General features: G+C 40.0%; 1 protein-coding gene across 1 annotated transcript; it reads right to left on the bottom strand.

Annotated features, from left to right (window-relative positions):
- Positions 1-403: 403 nt before the first annotated feature.
- c2cd3 (C2 domain containing 3 centriole elongation regulator) lies at positions 404-18273 on the bottom strand. Its single transcript, XM_082503949.1, has 33 exons — positions 17960-18273; positions 16553-16822; positions 16313-16470; positions 15987-16165; positions 15731-15873; positions 15520-15652; positions 15290-15442; positions 15056-15200; positions 14849-14958; positions 14536-14739; positions 14268-14380; positions 14050-14168; positions 13588-13716; positions 13052-13498; positions 12042-12193; positions 11350-11593; positions 10778-10961; positions 10508-10691; positions 9763-9935; positions 9542-9677; positions 8948-9222; positions 8352-8432; positions 7655-8272; positions 7231-7575; positions 6985-7123; positions 6841-6905; positions 6550-6755; positions 6329-6459; positions 5365-5514; positions 5097-5287; positions 2746-3496; positions 1898-2006; positions 404-844 (listed from the first exon to the last, which is right to left on the bottom strand). The coding sequence occupies exons 1-33, from the start codon at positions 18009-18011 to the stop codon at positions 707-709; spliced, it is 6627 nt and encodes a 2208-aa protein (XP_082360075.1). The 5' UTR covers positions 18012-18273; the 3' UTR covers positions 404-706.
- Positions 18274-18692: the final 419 nt, after the last annotated feature.

Here is an 18692-nt window from a genome sequence, read left to right as displayed (position 1 = left end):
TTTTTTGTTTTTAGATCGATTCAGGTTTCATGTTTCTGCTATCATACATCTTAAGGATGATGTATTTAAACCCTCTATTTACAGGAATTGTAGGTGTGTTAATATTTCAGTAGGACCACTATCTGAAAATATTAAAGTCTGGAGATCACACCTCCCCACTCTTCCATATTTGTTTATCTTTTATATAGTTGTTTATTATCAACGAAACGTTCAACTTTAACTGCCACCACATATTCCATAAATATTCCCAGTTATCCTGACTTATGCCTCATTTTTGCATTTTTTTAATTTGATGCCAATTACGTGTATCACATTTCTCATATAAATACCCACACATATGTACAGGTGCCCTTCTGTTATGTCAGCTACTATAATGAGGTGAAGAGGTGATGTGGACTAGCAATGGCATTTTTAAACTGAACTTCAATGTTTTATTTCTTTAACAAATCAACATGATGGGAAACCCAAAAACATGAAATTAACATACACAGCTGTCTTATTCAAGAGAGAACCTGAAACAGTTACATCACCAAAACTTGTGGCCACCAGCCTGCAGACATTCAGCTTCAATAAAACATTTAAAAAAACAAAAACAACAAAAAAAAAAAAAACTTCAGTAGTGAAAATGGTTAATATTTATTTATAAAAATACAACATGTTACATTTAATATACATGATTATTGTTGCAGGCTGAAACCAAACGTCTCTAATTAGTCTCATCAAAGTGAGCTGCAAAAATTTTTGCTATTCTCTCCGTCTCTTTCTTCATGGATGACGGTGACATGTTGGGACGCTGCCGAGGGCCTCTGGGAGGTGGGGCGCTGTGAACCGATGAGTTCTGGTCCTGAAAACATGAAGCGTTAAAGCAAAAAAAAAAAAAAAAAAAAACACAAGACAGCTTAGTTGCAGGGGAGGCTGAAGACAAATAAGTTAATTGATCTGAATCTTTTTTTGTGATTATATGACTCACAATTCACACACAACAAACCTTTGTTTGGTTAGCCTTCATGTTGTGAGACTGTCAGCTGCATGTATCAGCAACAAATGGCATGCCTGAACTAGTTTCTTTGAAAGGTCTCGTCATCATGCAGGGAGGAGAGGTGGTGCCAACAGTCACACCACCTCTCCAAATAAGTTCTAACTCTCAACTTCTCTGTTTTATTGTGCTCTTCAAAAAGTTGTAAAATTAAAAAACAGGAGTGACAGTCATCTCCATTGATTCTTCTTTTTTGCATGTGACAGCATCTTATTGTATTGTACTGCAGTATTATATTGTGTTGTATATAAGACTTTTATTTTATTTTTATCTTTATATTGTTTTAGTGTACACTGAGGGCCGTGGGACCGTTTCAATTTCAAATTCTTGCGTATGGAATGTACATATGGTTTTTGACAATAAAGCTGTATTTGATTTATTATTTTTGTTTGTTTTAAATTGCATTAAAATGATCAATTACATTAGAAGAGAGATCCAATCAGTGGTTTTAGAATTCATACTTTTTACTTAATCACATCCAAAGTTTGCAAAAATACAAAAATGTGTTGTTGGTTTAAAAAACAAAACAAAAAAACCCCAACATTTAAATGCTGGGCAAACACTGTGAATGAGATCAGAGAAAGTCAACCTGTTAGTGCTGCAGAACTGAGTGTTAAATTACACCGAATGTCAGTCTGACATCACGCACATCACACATCATGCGAAAGATTATTCATAACACTGTGTGTACAGAAGGTTGGGCAAGTATATTTGCAAAACCATTAAATTATGCAAACATGAACAGATACATCAAAGGTAAAGGTTAATCTCTAACACCACTGTAAAAGTAACAGGAGTGGAGAGAGTGAACATATAAGCAGGCGTGACGGCCAAAAGCACTGCCCGTGGACAAACACTCACCGGGTTGCTGGATGCCTGGGAGAACGTGGGTGCTAAACGTATAGCTCTCATCGACGCCTCCAGTTGGTGGGAGGGGAGGAAGAAGTTTAGAACCTCTGCAGGAACAGAGCTTAATGGATAAAGTTAAAGAAAACACGTTCTCAGTGTGTTTTGAGGCAGTTACAACTGAAGAGGAGGGGAACTGTGTTTAAACACTCCCCAAAAACATGAAAGTAAATGTTCAGAAAAACAAAACAAAAAAAAATATCTGTTTGACCTCCACGGGAAAACTATATTAAGGGGAAGCGCATCTGAAGGTTGCCGGTTCGATCCCCGGGCTCTCAGTCCTGGTCGTTGTGTCCTTGGGCAAGACACTTCACCTACCGCCTACTGGTGATGGCCAGAGGGGCCGATGGCGCGATATGGCAGCCTCGCTTCTGTCAGTCTGCCCCAGGGCAGCTGTGGTTACAACTGTAGCTGCCTCCACGAGTGTGTGAATGTGAGAGTGAATGAATAGTGGAATTGTAAAGCGCTTTGAGTGCCTTGAAAAGTGCTATATAAATCTAATCCATTATTATTATTCATTATTACACAGACTGTGAGCAACCACATGGGATTTAGTGTGTGTGAGTTTATGTTCAGCCTGCTCAGCAGGAACGTTTTCGCACTTCCACCTGTCAGTCTCCTTATGTCTAGATTGTTGAGATGAATGTTGAAATAAAACCCTAAAGACGCCACACAAGATGAAGCATTTACACACCTAACACAAGTTTTATAATGAATCACTGATTTGAACTGGCTCAGAAAAGCAAAAACCAACAGCATAACCTAACGGCCACAAATGAATCATGAAACACATTTAAAGATACCGTTGGAGGTGTGGCTCGTCTGAGGAGGCGGAAACACTGTGGGTGTCTGTGGTGTGCTGTTTGGCTGGTGATGAATCTGTGTCATGTGACCTCTTGTTAGGGCTGTTTAGTTCTTGTTGTTGTCTTTCACCTCCAGCATGTTGCGACGTTTCATCACCTCTCTCCAGATCTGAAGCATCTCCTGTGGAACCATTTAAGCTGCAGTCGTCTTCACTTTCCTCTTCCCTGTGCTTCCCACTGGGGTGACCCGATTCCATATCTACCAGCAGTTCCTTCTTGCCCTCATCTTCACTCAGGTCCAGGTGCTCTGGTCCCTCCAGGCTCTCCAGAGAGGCCAATTCAGGATCTGACAAGATGCTGGTCCAGGGACTGGTTTTGTCTGTTAATGAAGTCACCTCATTTAAAGGCCTCAGCTTCACTACAACCTCCTCATAATCCTCATCTGTCTGCTCATCCACATCATCGTCCTCTTCCTCTCTGCAACCTGTTTCTTCTTCATCACTCTCAGTCATTTTAGCCTTGCCACTTCGTCTGTCCTTTTCTTCCTCAGGCTCAGAGTCTGTGAGGTCCTCAGACACTTCTGCTGGTGTAAATGACAGAGGAGACGTGACTTCTGGGGAACAATGTGAAACTCTGTGAGGACTGGACGATCTCTCAGTGATTGCTTGTGTATTGCTGTCTCCAACAGGTGACACTGTTGAGCTACTCTGTGGGTTTGAAGGAATTGTTTCCAAGCGGTGTCGTTGTAGACCTGTGTAAAGAGACAGACAAAGTTTGAAGGGTTTGAGAAACACACATGCATGCAACATGTGTCTAAACCCAAAGCTGAATCTTTTTAGTTTTGTCTGGCTCACACAGAAGAAGTTAATAACATAAATGTAATTTGCATATAAAATAAATATAATGGGATATGAGAAAAACTGTACAATGAGCTCATTTAAATAACAAGCAGCAGAAGACTGTCAGTCTGCCCCAGGGCAGCTGTGACTACAACTGTAGCTGCCTCCACCAGTGTGTGAATGTGAGAGTGAATGAATAGTGGAATTGTAAAGCGCTTTGAGGGCCCGAAAAGTGCTATATAAATGCAATCCATTATTATTATTATTATTATTATTATTATTATTATTATTATTATTATTATTATTATTATTATTATAATAAATGGACTGGTTCTTATATAGGGCTTTTCTATTCTGAGCACTCAAAGCGCTTTACACAACTCGTTCATTCACCCAATCACACAAGCACTTTTCTCTTTTCTTAAGTTTTTTAGTTCTGTCTAACTAACATTCATACACACATCCACACTCCGATGGATGCATTGGAGAGCAAGCTGGGGTTAGCATCTTGCCTAAGGTTATTTGGCATGCAGACTGGAGCATACTAGGACCGAACCACCAACCTTCTGGTTAGGAGGTGACCTGCTCTACCAACTCTGCCAACTATGCATAAAAAAGCAAAACAAGAGAAATTAATAAAAAGCAGATTTAAAAAGTTTTGTTTTTAACTGGCTTTTAAAAGAGTCCACCGATCTTAAGTCTTGAGTCTGTGGGCCACTAAACAGAAGAATCTGTCTCCTTTTGTTTTCAGCTTAGTATTGGGCACCATCAGCAGGCCCTGGTCACAGAACCTCAGGGGCCTGCCATAGACATATGTTAGTGAAAGCCCTCTGGTATAACCTGGTGTCTGTCTGTGAAAAGCTCTCCAAGTTTGCCAAAGAACCAAGAGGTTCTAATTATTTCATTTTTCTCTTGATTTAGCTGAAGAGAACTGCCTGCCATCTACTGTTTAACAGTGTCTAGGCACTTCAATAAACTGCTAAGTTTTCAAATTTCATTTGGGTGAAATGAGGTGTAGAACCAATTATCATCTGCAGAGCAGAGATAAGAGATGCCCTTAAAGGTTGACAGAATGTGCCCAAGGGGGACCAAATACAATAAAAACAGCAGAGGCCCCAAAACAGAAACCCTGAGGTACACCAAAATGAACTGGATAAGGGGAGATCTGTGCTTTGAAGTAGCTACAGAAAATGATCTGTCAGACAGGTATGAAGAGAATCCCTCCAACCAGATACTGATATACCAACCTAGTACTTCAGCCTATTAAGCAGAATGAAACGTTCAGCTGTATCAAAAACTGAGGTAAGGTCCAACCTGAGCAGCAGAGAACAGTTTCCCCTGTTGCTCGGCCTCAAAATGTCATGTGATACTCTCAGAAGAGCCGTTTCAATTCAATGAAATCTACAAAAACCTGATTGAAAGTGGTCAAGAATGCTGTGCTGATCCAGAGCAGCAGTTAACTGGTTGACCACAACGTCCTCTAGGACCTTAGCAGTAAATGGATGAACTCACCACTGATGATGTTGTGGACTTCTCCGACTAACTGGTTTGACTTTAGTAGAAGCTGAGATGAGCTGTACTCCGAGTCCCTCCGTTTCTCATGTTTATTGTGACTTTCCTGCTCTGGCATAGGTGGGAATGTAGGAGTTGAAAGTTTGCAGCTGAAATATTTCTGAATGTTGTCAAGCTCGCTCAGTTTTTTCCTGTAAGAAAAGAAACAAAGCTCAGGCTCTGCATCAGTCATAAATGGTTAAACAATGCAGTGTCCATAAACTGGTACCTGAGTGCTGAGAACAGGATCGAGCTGGAAGGATTGATGTCACCTGCACTGCTGCTGTGAAAGGACTGAGACGCTGTTTGCTCCTGCAGACTTTGATGGTACAGACGTACATTGTCCATGTGCTCAGAATGACGGTCACTCTCACTGGACCTGCAGCAGTCATTACAATAACATATAAATACAGTTGCAGACTTTATATTGTAGCATGTGGCAATGAATAAAACTATGCAAGGACCGGTTCTGCAAAGCACCAGTTCTGTGCCAATACCAATGTTTAAAATAATCTGATAGCAGACGCTTGTGTTCTTTTGTTTTGTTGACATTTTGTGACAGGAAAACGAATTAATCCCCATTGCACAAACACAGTATTATACACAGTACTTACACTACACTCATTTATTTGTATTTTGTTTCCAAAGGGGTCAGACTTGTAATTTTTTGAAGTGGTCTTGTGCAATAGTTCTCCAGACTTTCTGAAGGTTTTTGGAGGACATTGGCTGCTTTAAACTCATTTTCAGTCCATATCATTTTCAGAGACCAGTGTTTTTTTTAATTTTATTTTTGTAAAATATTATTTTATTTTACACAAGAAGTGGAAACTAAACTAAACTGTGTCACCAATGTTAAAACTGTTTTTTTGCCTAAATGCTTAATTGTTTGTTTCCAGATTTATACGTTTCAACAAATCGCTTTAGTCTGTGGCATATTTCTGATTTTCATGGCAAAATACAAAGAAATGAGGGGAGGCTTAAGGCTTACTTACTTACTGTAGATATACAAAAACCTGCCCTAATGTTTTTCAGTCCTCAATGTGTCTAAACTAAGTGATACACATTTATGAGACTGGATCTCAGGAATAAGGACCACAAAAATGATGAAACACAGCTGATGAACATCTTCCATTGCCTTACTGGCTGCAAATATTCTAACAGATGATCGGCACAACCATGGTGTGAATAAAAACCTTTCAGAGAACAGCCTGTCCGTGTGGTTGGGTGATGAGATCTTCTGCTCAGGGAACCTGCTGATGTGAGAGGGAAAGCTGCTGTATGTGGCTGTAGTCTGGTAGCTGAGAGGAAAGGCCTGGAACAAACCCTGCCAGACAAACACCTTCTGGTTTGTTTCAAATTTTGAGAAAGCCATCAAGAGTAAAAAAATCTGTTCAAGCAGTCTGAGTTCTCTCACCAATGAGTTTTTGGCAGCTTCTTCACTCACAGATAGTCTCTGCCAGCGTAAATCTTGGACCCCCTTCAGTGGAGTGATGGACACTTTAAGCTGGCCGTGACACTGGCCGCCAAAGTCTGTGATGTTGTACCAACCGCACACTGATGGGAAGCCACAGACTAAAGGGGACAGGTCTACAGAGGCAAATCCAATCACCCTGTCCAGCTCTATGGAAGCAAAATGAAAATGAATAAATTAATCCTTCAAAAACATTAAAGCAACACAAACAACGGGGTGAAACAGCTCCTGTACCTCCTTTATGCCAGACTTTAAACACAAGGGATTGTTGTGGATCAACCAGGAGCTGCTTTGATAGCCTGGAAATTTGAAACAAACACATTAGCCTGATGTTTGATCAGTAGGTTATTTAAGTTGAGGTCTGTGAAGTTATTCAACCTGCACTCGTGCTGATGGTCCCACACAGGGGAGTCTGTGTTAGCTATCACAGCCGTGGACACTGGTTCAGCAGAGTCAGCAGTGGCGTATGAAACACAGCAACATGGCATCCCTTCACTGCGTTCTGCGAGGGGACAGCCTGATGGAAAAGACAAACATGTTGTTGTTAGTGAACTGTACGTTTTGTTTCTGTTTTGCTTTCTTTTTTTTTAGAAAAAAAAAAAGGCACAAGACATCAGGTCACACCTTTCAGGTTCAGGTGCATGGCCCGATCCACTGTGACTGTCACAGGGAAAGATTCATCTGTACTCTGTTCCGTGTGCTGCACAGATGAGATGTCTGGAGTGGCTCTGGAGGATTTATACTTGTGTTTGCTCTGTGCTGATGATTTTCTGAGTGTAGATGGAGAAAGGACTTGATCTCTTTCTTCCATGTCCTCTGATACCAGTTCTTCCTGACTGTCAGAGTCCACCTGAGTCTCAGCTCCAGTAGGTATTTCTCCTGGATCTGAACCGCCTGTCAAGGTGATGTGTACCCTGAGAGCTGCTCCTTGTAGATCTGCTGCTGAGCGCCTGAACAGAGGGTACACTCCTGTGAAAATACAAAATTTATTACACTCTGAAATATGGAGACGATTTTACTAAAGCATTGCTGAGCAGTTATTTCATACCACTTAGCGTCAGCTTCTGCTTGGAAGTCTTTGCAAGCGAGGACAGATCGACGAATGCTGAGCCCACCAGTCGGTCTGTGTCACTGGGCCTTCTGGTTTTATTTTTCTTAAAGGCAACCCACACCTGCACCTCCAGCTTCTCCTCCCTTAGATACCACATTAAAGGCTGCGTACGTCTCAGTTCAACAGTCCTACTTCCTTCAAAACTCACTGTGGCCTTGTCTTCCCCTGCGCCTTCATCAGCAGATGGGTGTTTCAGGTGAGAACAGAAGGCGTCTCGGTCATAGAACTTGTACCTGATGTAGCAGTAGGTGGAGCGCAGCAGCTCACTGTGCCCAGGTAGCAGCAAACAGTGGATGGGTAGCCACACTCTAGGCATGGTAAAGGTCAGCGAGAGTTTTCTCATGCTCTCTTCAAACAGTTCTTCTTCATCCTGCATCATGGAACTGTCAGTCAGGGTATTTTCCCAGCCTAAACCCTGAGCAGCTTTAATGACCCTTTCTCTATCAGAGTGGTGAGCGAAGCTAATGGAAAGCTCTAGGCCTCCGACCAAGATGTGCTGGTGCTGAGAAGAACTTGCTTCAAGACTTATATAAACTCCAAACCAGCCAGAAATACCTACATATGTGGAAAAAGAAAAACTCTGACAAAGTCTTAACAAAAAATAACTGCTTTAACTATTTTAAGCCCAACATACCTGTTCTTTTGTTGATGAGCTCAGACAGAGGTATTTTCACAGTCCCCAACATTAAATCTTTAGATTTGGAAACGTTCACACCTACAAAAGAAAAAAAAAAAAAAAAAAAAAAGGACAATATTAGAAACAAATACTGCTAATAAAATTTTTACACAATAATGTTTCAAAAATTTTAAATACATGTTTGTTTGTTTTTTAACTTGACATTATGCTGCCAAAAAGCAAAGGTATCCTCCAATGTCCCATCCTGGATCAGCTCTTTTACAAACTTTTCCAACGCATTGATGTTTATCTCACTGTTAAATGGTGTATAACGAAAAATATTCACAAACTAGGGCTAACATTCATGACGATTCTTAATATCTAGATCAGTCAGTTATTGCACGGGTGTATATGATATAATATAAAAAAAAAAAAAAAAAAACTATGACAATTTCTTTAAGGCTCCACTGATGGGTAAAGAAAAGATAACTAAAAAGTAAAATAAATGATTAATGGTCTCAAGTTAAACATAATCAGAAAACTGTAACATAATATACTTTAGGCAAGTTAAATGTAAGAGCAACCTCATTTCACAAAGAGTGCACTGAGCTCACTTAAACTTTTACGATTGTCTCGGTTCCACACAGTGAAGACAGCAGAAGCCTGTTCCAGCTGCTCAGCAAGGCTGAAGGTTTCTCCGCTGCTGGTCTGAGCAAGCAGATCACAGGACACCTCCATGTGGTGGTCGAACTCGGGGCAGAAAGCCTTTGCTGCTGTGCGGGTGCACCTCCTTTCACTCTCGGGCAAGAAAGAAAGCTGGACTGTGATGAAAGTGTTCAAACCAACGCCGACAAAGTAGCTGAACCTCTCATCTTGTTCTGATAATATCCTGAAATAGCAGAGGCAGTATTTCTAAATACTAATTTGGGCATTATGGTTTCAATACACATAAAGAAGAAATGAGCGAATACTTTTATTTTGATCAGATGAAATTTGCCACCAATCTCAGAATGAACAAAAATAAAACAGCAGAGTCTCAACAACTGTAGATTTGGTGCACATCATCAGCTCTTAATCCTACATCCTAACCCAAATATTTTTATCAAAGTGAGCAGGTGTACAAAAAATCTGTTCTAATTAATGAGCTTTATCATACATAGATGAAATAAAAAAGGCAAATTGTCCAGAGGTCAGTAATAGTGATGTACCTTGCGGCAGCCTTCAGACCACATGCTCTGTGCACTTGAACCACGAGTGTCACAACTCGAGAGGCAGCTCCTCTTCCAGTGTGTCCTTCAGGTCTCACAGGCCTGTGCTTGTATCGAATGCAAACATCTAACAGTCCTACAAAAACAAAAGCAATAACATTCAGATACGGCCTGTATCTATATATTCCTATTAGCATGCGTGCATAATTATGTGTGTATACCTGAAGGCTGAGGTTGGTGTACTGTGGGACTCTCTGTCCTGGGAATCAGGGGCAGAGAGAACATCTGAGCCTCATCAGGAGTTTGCCTCTGCATGGTAACCATGGCACACAGCTTGGACAGTGGAAGCATTCCTCTGGCCACGAGCTGATCTCTCACATTTGGATAGTAATATCTACAGAGAGACATTATATTGATCACAAAAAGAAAACAAGTTGAGCCAGTTACAATTAAGACTGATTACTTTCACATAAATTCTGATTTAAGTTAGTGGATCTCAAAATTCTGTCTGGCATGCCCCCACTACACCTGGTTGTCTGTACACACACATGCAGCTTGAGAATCACTTCACTAAAGACACTAAAGAGTAATGCTGCAGACCTGTATATCATTACCGTATGCACAACTGAGCATTTAGAAATAAAGTATTTTCCTTAACAGGATACAGTGTGATACTCACTGATTAAAAACATACAAAATGCACTAGATTTATGTAATGAAACAAAATTTACAAAAGCTGCCAAGGAAGTAAAGTTTTCTGTGCTCCTTGTACCTAATGAAACTTTAAGTAAAGTTTAAAACCTATTTTTACAGAGGGCACTTCAGCTAAAACAGGAAACCAAAACATTACCATTCCTGGGGTAAAAATATTAGGCTTATAATCAGCATTTTAACTGTGGTAAACATCATTTCATTATTTTATTAAAGTTTAAATGATACATGGATGACATAACAGCATCCACAAACCTGCACCACACTTCAAACTGGATGCCTCCACCGCTGCTGAGACCTTGACTTGAGAGAGAGCTGAGTAGCAGCCTCTGGACAGGAACTCCTTCAGGAGCCAGGAGCACATGAGTCTCTGTGTGACCAAACACCGGGTCAGGAACACAGAGCGTTGTGGTGGTACGAAATGGTTTCAGGTTCACAGCTGTTGGGATGTGATTAAGCTTGGAATGATTCAGAGGGAATAGAAACATCTTATGATGAAGATTTGAAATGATTAGGTGGCCTTACTGCTCTCTATGAGGTTTTGGTCCATGTCTGCAGCAGAGTTGCCCTCCTGACAGGGGAAGCTGTACTGGATGTAGCAGTCTGCCTCACCCCACACTGTGGACTGCAGAGGAGTCATCCCACTGACCCTCTCCACCTTTACCACAAAAACATGCTCTCTCATAGATTCTACATGTGCTGCAGTCACCTGAGGGAGCAGAGCAGTTAATGTTTGTTTGTTTTCATACCAACACATTAGAGAAAGAAAGGGAACAAACAAGTTGTGTTGAAGTTTGGTGTTAACGTTTTCATGAATATTTATTCTACCAAGTCACATTCATGAGTTGTGAGGTTTTAAGGATCTAAATTAACAAAAAACAACAACAACAAAAAAGCATTGCAGCGAGTTTCCATAAAAACTCAATAGGGACAAATGTAAATTGTGCAGATTTATTTATATTTATATTTTGGTCTGTATTGTGTGCCAGCACATATTTAAAGTGGAATTTTCTCTATACTTTCTATTAAAATAAAATAAAAAAAACTGCCAGACTAATCTATTTGACAAGTATTATGCAGCCAATGGTAACACCAACCTTTGTTTGTGAATGTGGATGGTGATCAAGCAGATGAACTGGTCTCACAAGATGAGGCAACGAGTCATATTCTTCATCTCTCGTACGCTGGAGGGAAACGATCTGCTCTGATTGGCCCATAGCCAAAACAACCCTGAGGTTTCCTTTACAGCTCCCTGAGAACACATCAATGACAGGCATGTAGCAGTCCACCCCTAAAACAGGGTACTGCGCCTGCAGGAGGAGGTGGGTGATCTTTGGATCCCTGAAGGGGACAGACATATTTTAGTAAACATGTTAGTATGTTCTATACTTTGTCATATATTTTAGGAATCCACTTAGTGACTAGAATGTAGGGTAACTGCCTTTTACAATACATTCTTGGTGTATGTAAACCTGGGATACTAAAAGTTTTCACTGCTCTTCCCTCTCAGATATTATTATTGTGATTCCAATTTATAGGACTGTCAGCTAAATAACAATTACAATTGTTAATCAGTGGATAACGTTCTCAAAGCGTTGGTATATGAACAGTCAAAAAAACTAAACATCAAAATATAATTCCCAGGCACAAATGGTGTAGCATTCACATTTAACTAATTCCTTCAGTCAAAAACTCAGAGATACTTTTTGCAAACAAATAAATGGTCAGCTGACCAGCTAGCAACTGTAATATTTCATAATTATCCTATATTATTGTTTACCTATCTTACCTGAATGACATGTAGAACTGATGAAGAGGCAATTTAACTAGGCCAAGGAGTCGATCCTGCCCTGAGCTTCTAGTCTTCTGCCACACTTCTATGACCAACATATTATTCTTCATCCTCTCCAGCAGCTTAGCTGTTAAGGCCACAGGTGTCACCTAAAACAGAGAAATGTAAAGAGTGTATTTAGATCAAGCTGCAGGCACTGAGAAATCATCAATGATCCCGACAACTAAAAATGCCAGACTAAAAAAAAGGATTAAAGCCTGGAACATAAAACAGTTTTAAAGATAATAATAATAGTAATAATAATTATAATAATAATTATATTATTATTACTACATTTAATTAATCTACATTTACTTTTCACTAATTCTGAAGTGTCTGTTTGTTGCATCCATGTAGTTTTAATTGATTCAACAAACAGCTTCCAAATCTGGTAGCTTCTGGAATAAACAAATAAACAAAACGCCTGCCAGGTAAAACAGACTAATGTATGCATTGATTTTTATGTCAGATGCCTTTACTGAAGGAACCCCAAGAGGATTTGTTTCTCCTCCTGGTCTCCAACCAGGGATTTTTCCCATGATAGACAAACAGATAAACCACTACTCTGTGAAGCCACAGAATAATTTCTAATGCTAGTTTATGCTAATTTATTCTTATGTTAATTTTACTACTAGTTTCTTGTAGAATAGCACAGTATCACGTACATAAATAAAATATTAAAAAAACCATGTAACAATATGTAAAGCTTTTAAAACAACAGTCAAAAATAAAAAACTCATAATGCTCCCATATACTCCTTTATTACAAAAAACAGCTTTGTGCAAACTCTTTGTAGATCCAGAAAAAAGACTTAAGAGAAAAAGTAAGTTTTATGTCTTTTGTTTTGTGGATTCAGTTTGCAAAAACATTATAGTAATTTCCCTTCATAAATAAGATTATTCCAATGACGTACAAAGCCAGGCAGCAAACTTTAAATGTGGTGAGAATAATGGACCTGCAGCACTTACCTGAACAAAGTTAAACGTAGGGTTTGGCTGACCCCAGCTGACAACAGATCTTGCCGGCTCATCACACCAAAACAGTTTACAGTTCAAATAAACATTCGGAGCCTGCAGAGGCCCACAGTTGAAGTTCTTCCCATCTGGTACCATGAGTAAGGCATGCAGCAGGGCCTCAGGTTCCTCCTCCACCTGCTGCCACGATTTAGGGGGAGATGTTTGATAGCCGGAAATAGGAGCAGGTTCCCTGGAGGGTCTCTGAGGTGTCCAAACATTCAGCCTGGCTTCTTCAAAAGAACTAGCCGGTAACTCCTCTCTGCCATTGGTAGCATGCTGGGTTCTGAGGCTCACCTGTCTCTCAGGACTTTGTGACGGTGACATGTCTCTCCAAGTCACCTTGCTTTTACTTTTTTCAGAGGAGAAACCTTTACTGTGTGCTCCAAGTTCTAGTGAAACCTGCAAAACACATCAACATTACTTCTGTGACAGTTGCTTCCAAACATTACTTCCTGAGTAAAAGAAGCAAGCCAATGAAAATATATTGCCTTGAGAGGTCCAAACTCCCATGTTTCACTGTTGCCTTCTCTCTGAACAGGCAACACGACAGACTGACTCAGCTGCTCGTTCTGCAGCAGACTGCGCAATGGATGAATTGCCTTACCAATGGCAACAGGCTGCAACACAGGATATAGTGATTTAACACATAGTACACCCAAGCATTTAAAAGAAAACAGCAATGATCTTTTTTTATATTTAATGGAATCACAGCCATGTGTTTGTAGAACATGTTAGAAATACAATAACAGACTCTTCAATATTTTAATCACACTTGTGTTATTGTCTGAAAATGTGTATGTCAAAAATATTTTAACTTCAAAACAACCAGTTAATTAAAAATAATCATAACGTAAAGCCTTTGTTAAGAAAAACAGTAGCTCACATATCATGAAATAATTGACAAATTTCAACAAAATCAAATTACTAATAGTCAGCCTGAAAATACTTACTTTCCTTTGGTCACTCTTTCGTGAGTAAATCTTGAAAATCAGATCAGTTCTCCACCACTGTTCAACTGTGGCTGTACTGAAGTTGACAGGAAACACAGAGAGATGATGGAAGTTCACCACTAAAAAACATAATGTTTGTCAGTCACAAACCTGAAGCACCACAAGCAGCACTTTTCACTTGGGATGATTTCATTAAAGCAGATTCTCAATGGTCATACCTCTTCCTGTGACTTTACTGGAAACAACTCTGGTCACTTCCCCATCTCGGCTTGCCTTACTGCGATCATGTCGATTTGAAGTCACTGGGAACGAATACTCAACAAAATATGTACTAAAAGAAGAAAATGACATACGGTTTTGTCCCTAAAAGTTTGTATTTTTTATAACAAAGTCAGTGATTTGCATCATCATCATTATTATTATTATTATTATCGTTATAATTATTATTAGCATTATGATCAACAAGATTTTAAATGTTTTCCTAACCATTTCCTGGCAATTAATGGCCGAAGTGGTTTTCCTTTATTTGAGGTTTTTCTGGGTGTTGTGGGTGAGCTGCCAGCTGGTACAGTCAGAGACTCAATCGTCACTCTTGCCAGCCGCACCGAACTCAGCAAAGTCAGCTGCTCTGCACTCAGGAGAAAATGGATATTCCCACCATCTCCTGACCGCTGATTCTCTGAATTGTGGCTGGACACAGAAAAACACAGTTCCCAACCATTTCATGCATCTAAGAACAACCTGAGCCTCTGAAAGAAGCTCTAGCTCTGACTTAAAAAGAATACGTAAAGGCCCTCACCCTTCACTAATCTTGGGTGCAGACTCAGTCAGCTTTTTTGCCTGATTTTTACTTGAAGACACGATCCCTTGGCACTCCTCCTCAGTGTCAGCTAATGTGGTACCTGTAATCTGAAAGAATGACAGTTATACTAGAAAATCTGTTAAACTGACAAAGCTTACTTTACCAAAATTTAAAAAAACAAACATATAAAAGTCATCTAGTTACAGGAGTTTTGTAGAACAAATTTTCCAGCAAGCTCTGATCATACTGTGGATCATTGAGCTCGCTATCGCTACAGACACTGCTATGACCAGAAAGAGAATCAGGGCAGGGGCCTTGTCCATCCCAGAGAGGAAAAGCAGAAGTAGAGCTTTAAAGAAAAGAGAAAAAAAGGGAAAACTTTAAGTAAAAATACAACATCGTACATCTGCATCTGGATATAAATTCAAACATGGATACCTGCCAAGTACCAGATCCACAGCTCTGTTGTCTATGTCAGCAGGTCCGTCCAAGCCACTGTCTGAGATTACAGTAACATCATCAGAGTGCTTCAGAGTTAAATCAGTGTGAAGGATATTTTCAAGAAACATCCCAGAAGGAGAAGACAAGGGCCTGCAAAGAAAAGAAGAAAGTCTTACAGAAAGTGAATTGGTAAGAGAGAGGAAGCACTATTTTTTTTCAACACTAACTTTGGCAGAGGTTGGATGTTATCCTTTGGTAGAAGCAGTGGAGTATCTTTCAGAGCCGCCGCACTATCGGTGTCAGATTTCAAAGCTGATATAACCATTGCATTTCTGAGTTTGTTTCCACGGTGGAGAATAACTGAGATGAAAGAAATAAAATTTCAAAATATAGATATGCGTTTCTGCAAACTGATAATGCATGGATGCTTAAACAAACCTGAAATGATATCATTAGTTGGTTGATTTAAAGGATTCACAGCTGTTTGACTGTTCTGAGATCTGTTTGTTGTTGGCATCTGATTTTCAAGCGTCTCTTCTTCGTCCCTCTGTGCATTTTGGAAATATAAGTGGTCCTTCCCTCTGAAAATATTATAGCAACGAATAAAGTAAGATCACTGTCCTCTGATTTAAAAATGGCACTGCGTATGCCAAGATATGAGATGCTGTGCAGGTGTTTGAATTCAACTCTAAACCTTGGTGTGTTTCCGCCACTGCTCTCGGCTGATTCTTTCCCGTTGTTGGCTGAAAGCAACCTGTGCTGTGAGGGCACGGTCATTGGGGTGACTTGTCGTCGCTCAGTGCTGAGGTCTGTGTGGGGACCGGAGCCGCTGCTGTCATAAGCTTCTGTCAGTGGCTCCAAACTAAGAGCTACCTGATGAGGGGTGTAAGAAAAAGCTTAGATGTGGACTGTCCTCAATGTCACAAACTGAGTGAGCAAAGCCCAATTTCAATACAGCCAATAATACTCAGATCCAAATAAGCACTTGGCAAGTAAATATGATTTTAAGTCTACACTCACCTGTAGCTCTCCCAGCTTTTCAGACGTTGGAGATACAAGAGTGTAAAATCCACTGATTGACTGTGATAGTGACAGGGGGGAGATGCCAGTGACCTGAGCTCGTGCAACTGGCAGATGATCTGGTTTAGTTAGGGCTTCCAGCACCAAAGAGCCCATATCTGTTGATGAACAGCATAATGGAGATTAAAAGGAAATCGAAGCAGCATAGCAAACTCAAGAGCATCAACCTCTCCTAACTACCTGTAAGGTAAGAGGTGAACTGTTTTGGGCCACAGCGGATGGGGAAGCGAGCTGTGGTCTTGATAGTTTTCTGTGCCAGCTGTGATCCATCTCTGGGAAAGAAATGTGTACCGTCGGACGACTCTCCCCACCAGCGCAGCCTGATGAACGTTGCAGATGGTGGCTTGTGAACTGTCCATAAAACTCGGCCTATGGTCACCTTCAGGAAGCATCTGAGCTGGCCCTCGACCAGAGGTGGGAGACTAGTGGATGGGGACACATCACTGGGGACTGCAAGAGATAAAGTGGAAACACAAAGAAAGTAATAAAAAGAATGGGATGTTCAGTTTACCTATATTTTCTTTTATTGCCTTGAAAAACATTGGACAAATATAACAGATTGGATATGACAAATTATATCAAGCCTTCCTCTAGAAAGAAAAACATGTACTGAAAGATTTTACCTAATGTTTTTCTTTAAACGAATGAAAAATATTAGGTTAAAGAGGGAAAATTTTACTGTCAAAGTTACTTTAACCCAAACTAAAAATCACACTGACAATACTGTTCTAACTTCAGCGGGATATAACTGGTTATATGGGGCTTTCAGTTAGGTCGTATGTTACAACATAGATCCACAGAGATTTAAATCAGACCTAAATAAATTTACAGCAAAAAACACCAATGCTTATACGTTCAATGGATATTTTATAAGTTCTTTTAATATCGCCCATTGCTCTATTAGATTGAGATCTAATGACTGTGAAGGCTAGTTACGTACAATGAACTCTTTGCCATGTTCAAGAAACCAACATTAGACAATTTGAGCTTTGTGACATTGTACCCATCAAAAAATGGATACAATGTTCAGTAAAGGGATGGACATGGCCAGCAACATTACAAAGGAAGGCTGTGTTTTGTTTTTTAAACAGTTCTCAGTAAATACATACTAAGGGGTTCAAAGTGTGCCAAAACAATATCCCCACAGCCTTACACCACCAGCAGCAGCCTAAACAGGCGTACTTTAATCTTACACCAACTTGCCATGTATTAGCAAGTATTTTGGTATCTCTTATGAAATCAATACAGTCTTGTTTATGCATAAACACCACAAAAACGAAAAAGGAATAAAACAGAAACCGATTGAAGGCGCCCGTTTTAAAGAGAGATTGTATACTTTGCCTTTAGCTTTAGCATATTTTGACAAAACCACAAACAAAGGTTGCATAAAGTTGACTGCTAGAGCTACACGTAAACAAACAAAAGAGATTTGTGAAGACCGGCGAAACAAACCGAAAGACAGTGCATACAAAACAGACAGTACATAGAGAAATGTAACTAATAAGTAAGTAAACATTTGAGGCTAATCTGAGGCTGACAGCTGTCGGTAACATTACAGTAGCTAACGGCTAGCTAAACTGAGTTTACCTTTCTTTTTGCTGCCTGCAGTTCTGGCGGACCTCTGCTTTCTGCTCTTCATCCCTCAGCTCAGTAAGCATGGACTGTAACTAACAGCCAGGCCAAAGCACAGTCAGAGACGTTAGCAGGCATGTTATCGCTCTGCAGCTAACTTATAATCCGTTAAACGCAGCTGAGTGAGCGGCACACACACACACCCACAGACACTCATAATACAAACAGCAGCGCGGAAAACTGTTCCCGAGCAACGAACTACCCCGCTTCCGCTGCCGCTGCTTTTCACAGAGGCATTCTGGGAAAGTGAGTTAATTTTTGCTGCGATGTTTTTTTTTTTAGAGCTATTGAATAGATTCATTCATAATAAAAATGTGGAAAACTACGACTACACAATTACTGAGCAGCATGATAACCGCCACGAGGGAGGATTTATTACACTTATATTTATGGCATTTACATTGTGTTGTACTAATACAGTAACTAACAGTGTACAATGTCTATCTTAATTATGAGGTTTTTAAACCATAATGTTTAAATAATTGCTGAAATGGAAGCAGGAATACAGAGATTAATTGGGATGGGCGGGGGGGCAAATAATATTCTGTTTTAAGACTTTTCTCTGCCATTTGCTTTTTAGCCACAGTGGACACTTTTACTTTTTGCAGCTCAACCATTACATTGAATTGAAGCGATTCTAAAATTTGTGAAATATGTATCACAATGTATGTGACACACACATATGAAA

Source organism: Aulonocara stuartgranti (assembly GCF_965226115.1).
Source record: "Aulonocara stuartgranti genome assembly, chromosome: 14".
NCBI lineage: Eukaryota > Metazoa > Chordata > Actinopteri > Cichliformes > Cichlidae > Aulonocara > Aulonocara stuartgranti.
This window is presented reverse-complemented; position numbering and strand designations above follow the sequence as displayed.

Bases quoted from the DNA above. Each gene is read 5' to 3' on its own strand.
- c2cd3 (XM_082503949.1), bottom strand. From the start codon at position 18,011: ATGAAGAGCAGAAAGCAGAGGTCCGCCAGAACTGCAGGCAGCAAAAAG. The intron at 16,471-16,552 runs GTAGTTAGGAGA...GTTCATCAACAG, and splicing joins GTTCACCTCTTACCTTACAG to ATATGGGCTCTTTGGTGCTG. The intron at 5,515-6,328 runs GTTTTTATTCAC...TGACTGCTGCAG, and splicing joins GACAGGCTGTTCTCTGAAAG to GTCCAGTGAGAGTGACCGTC.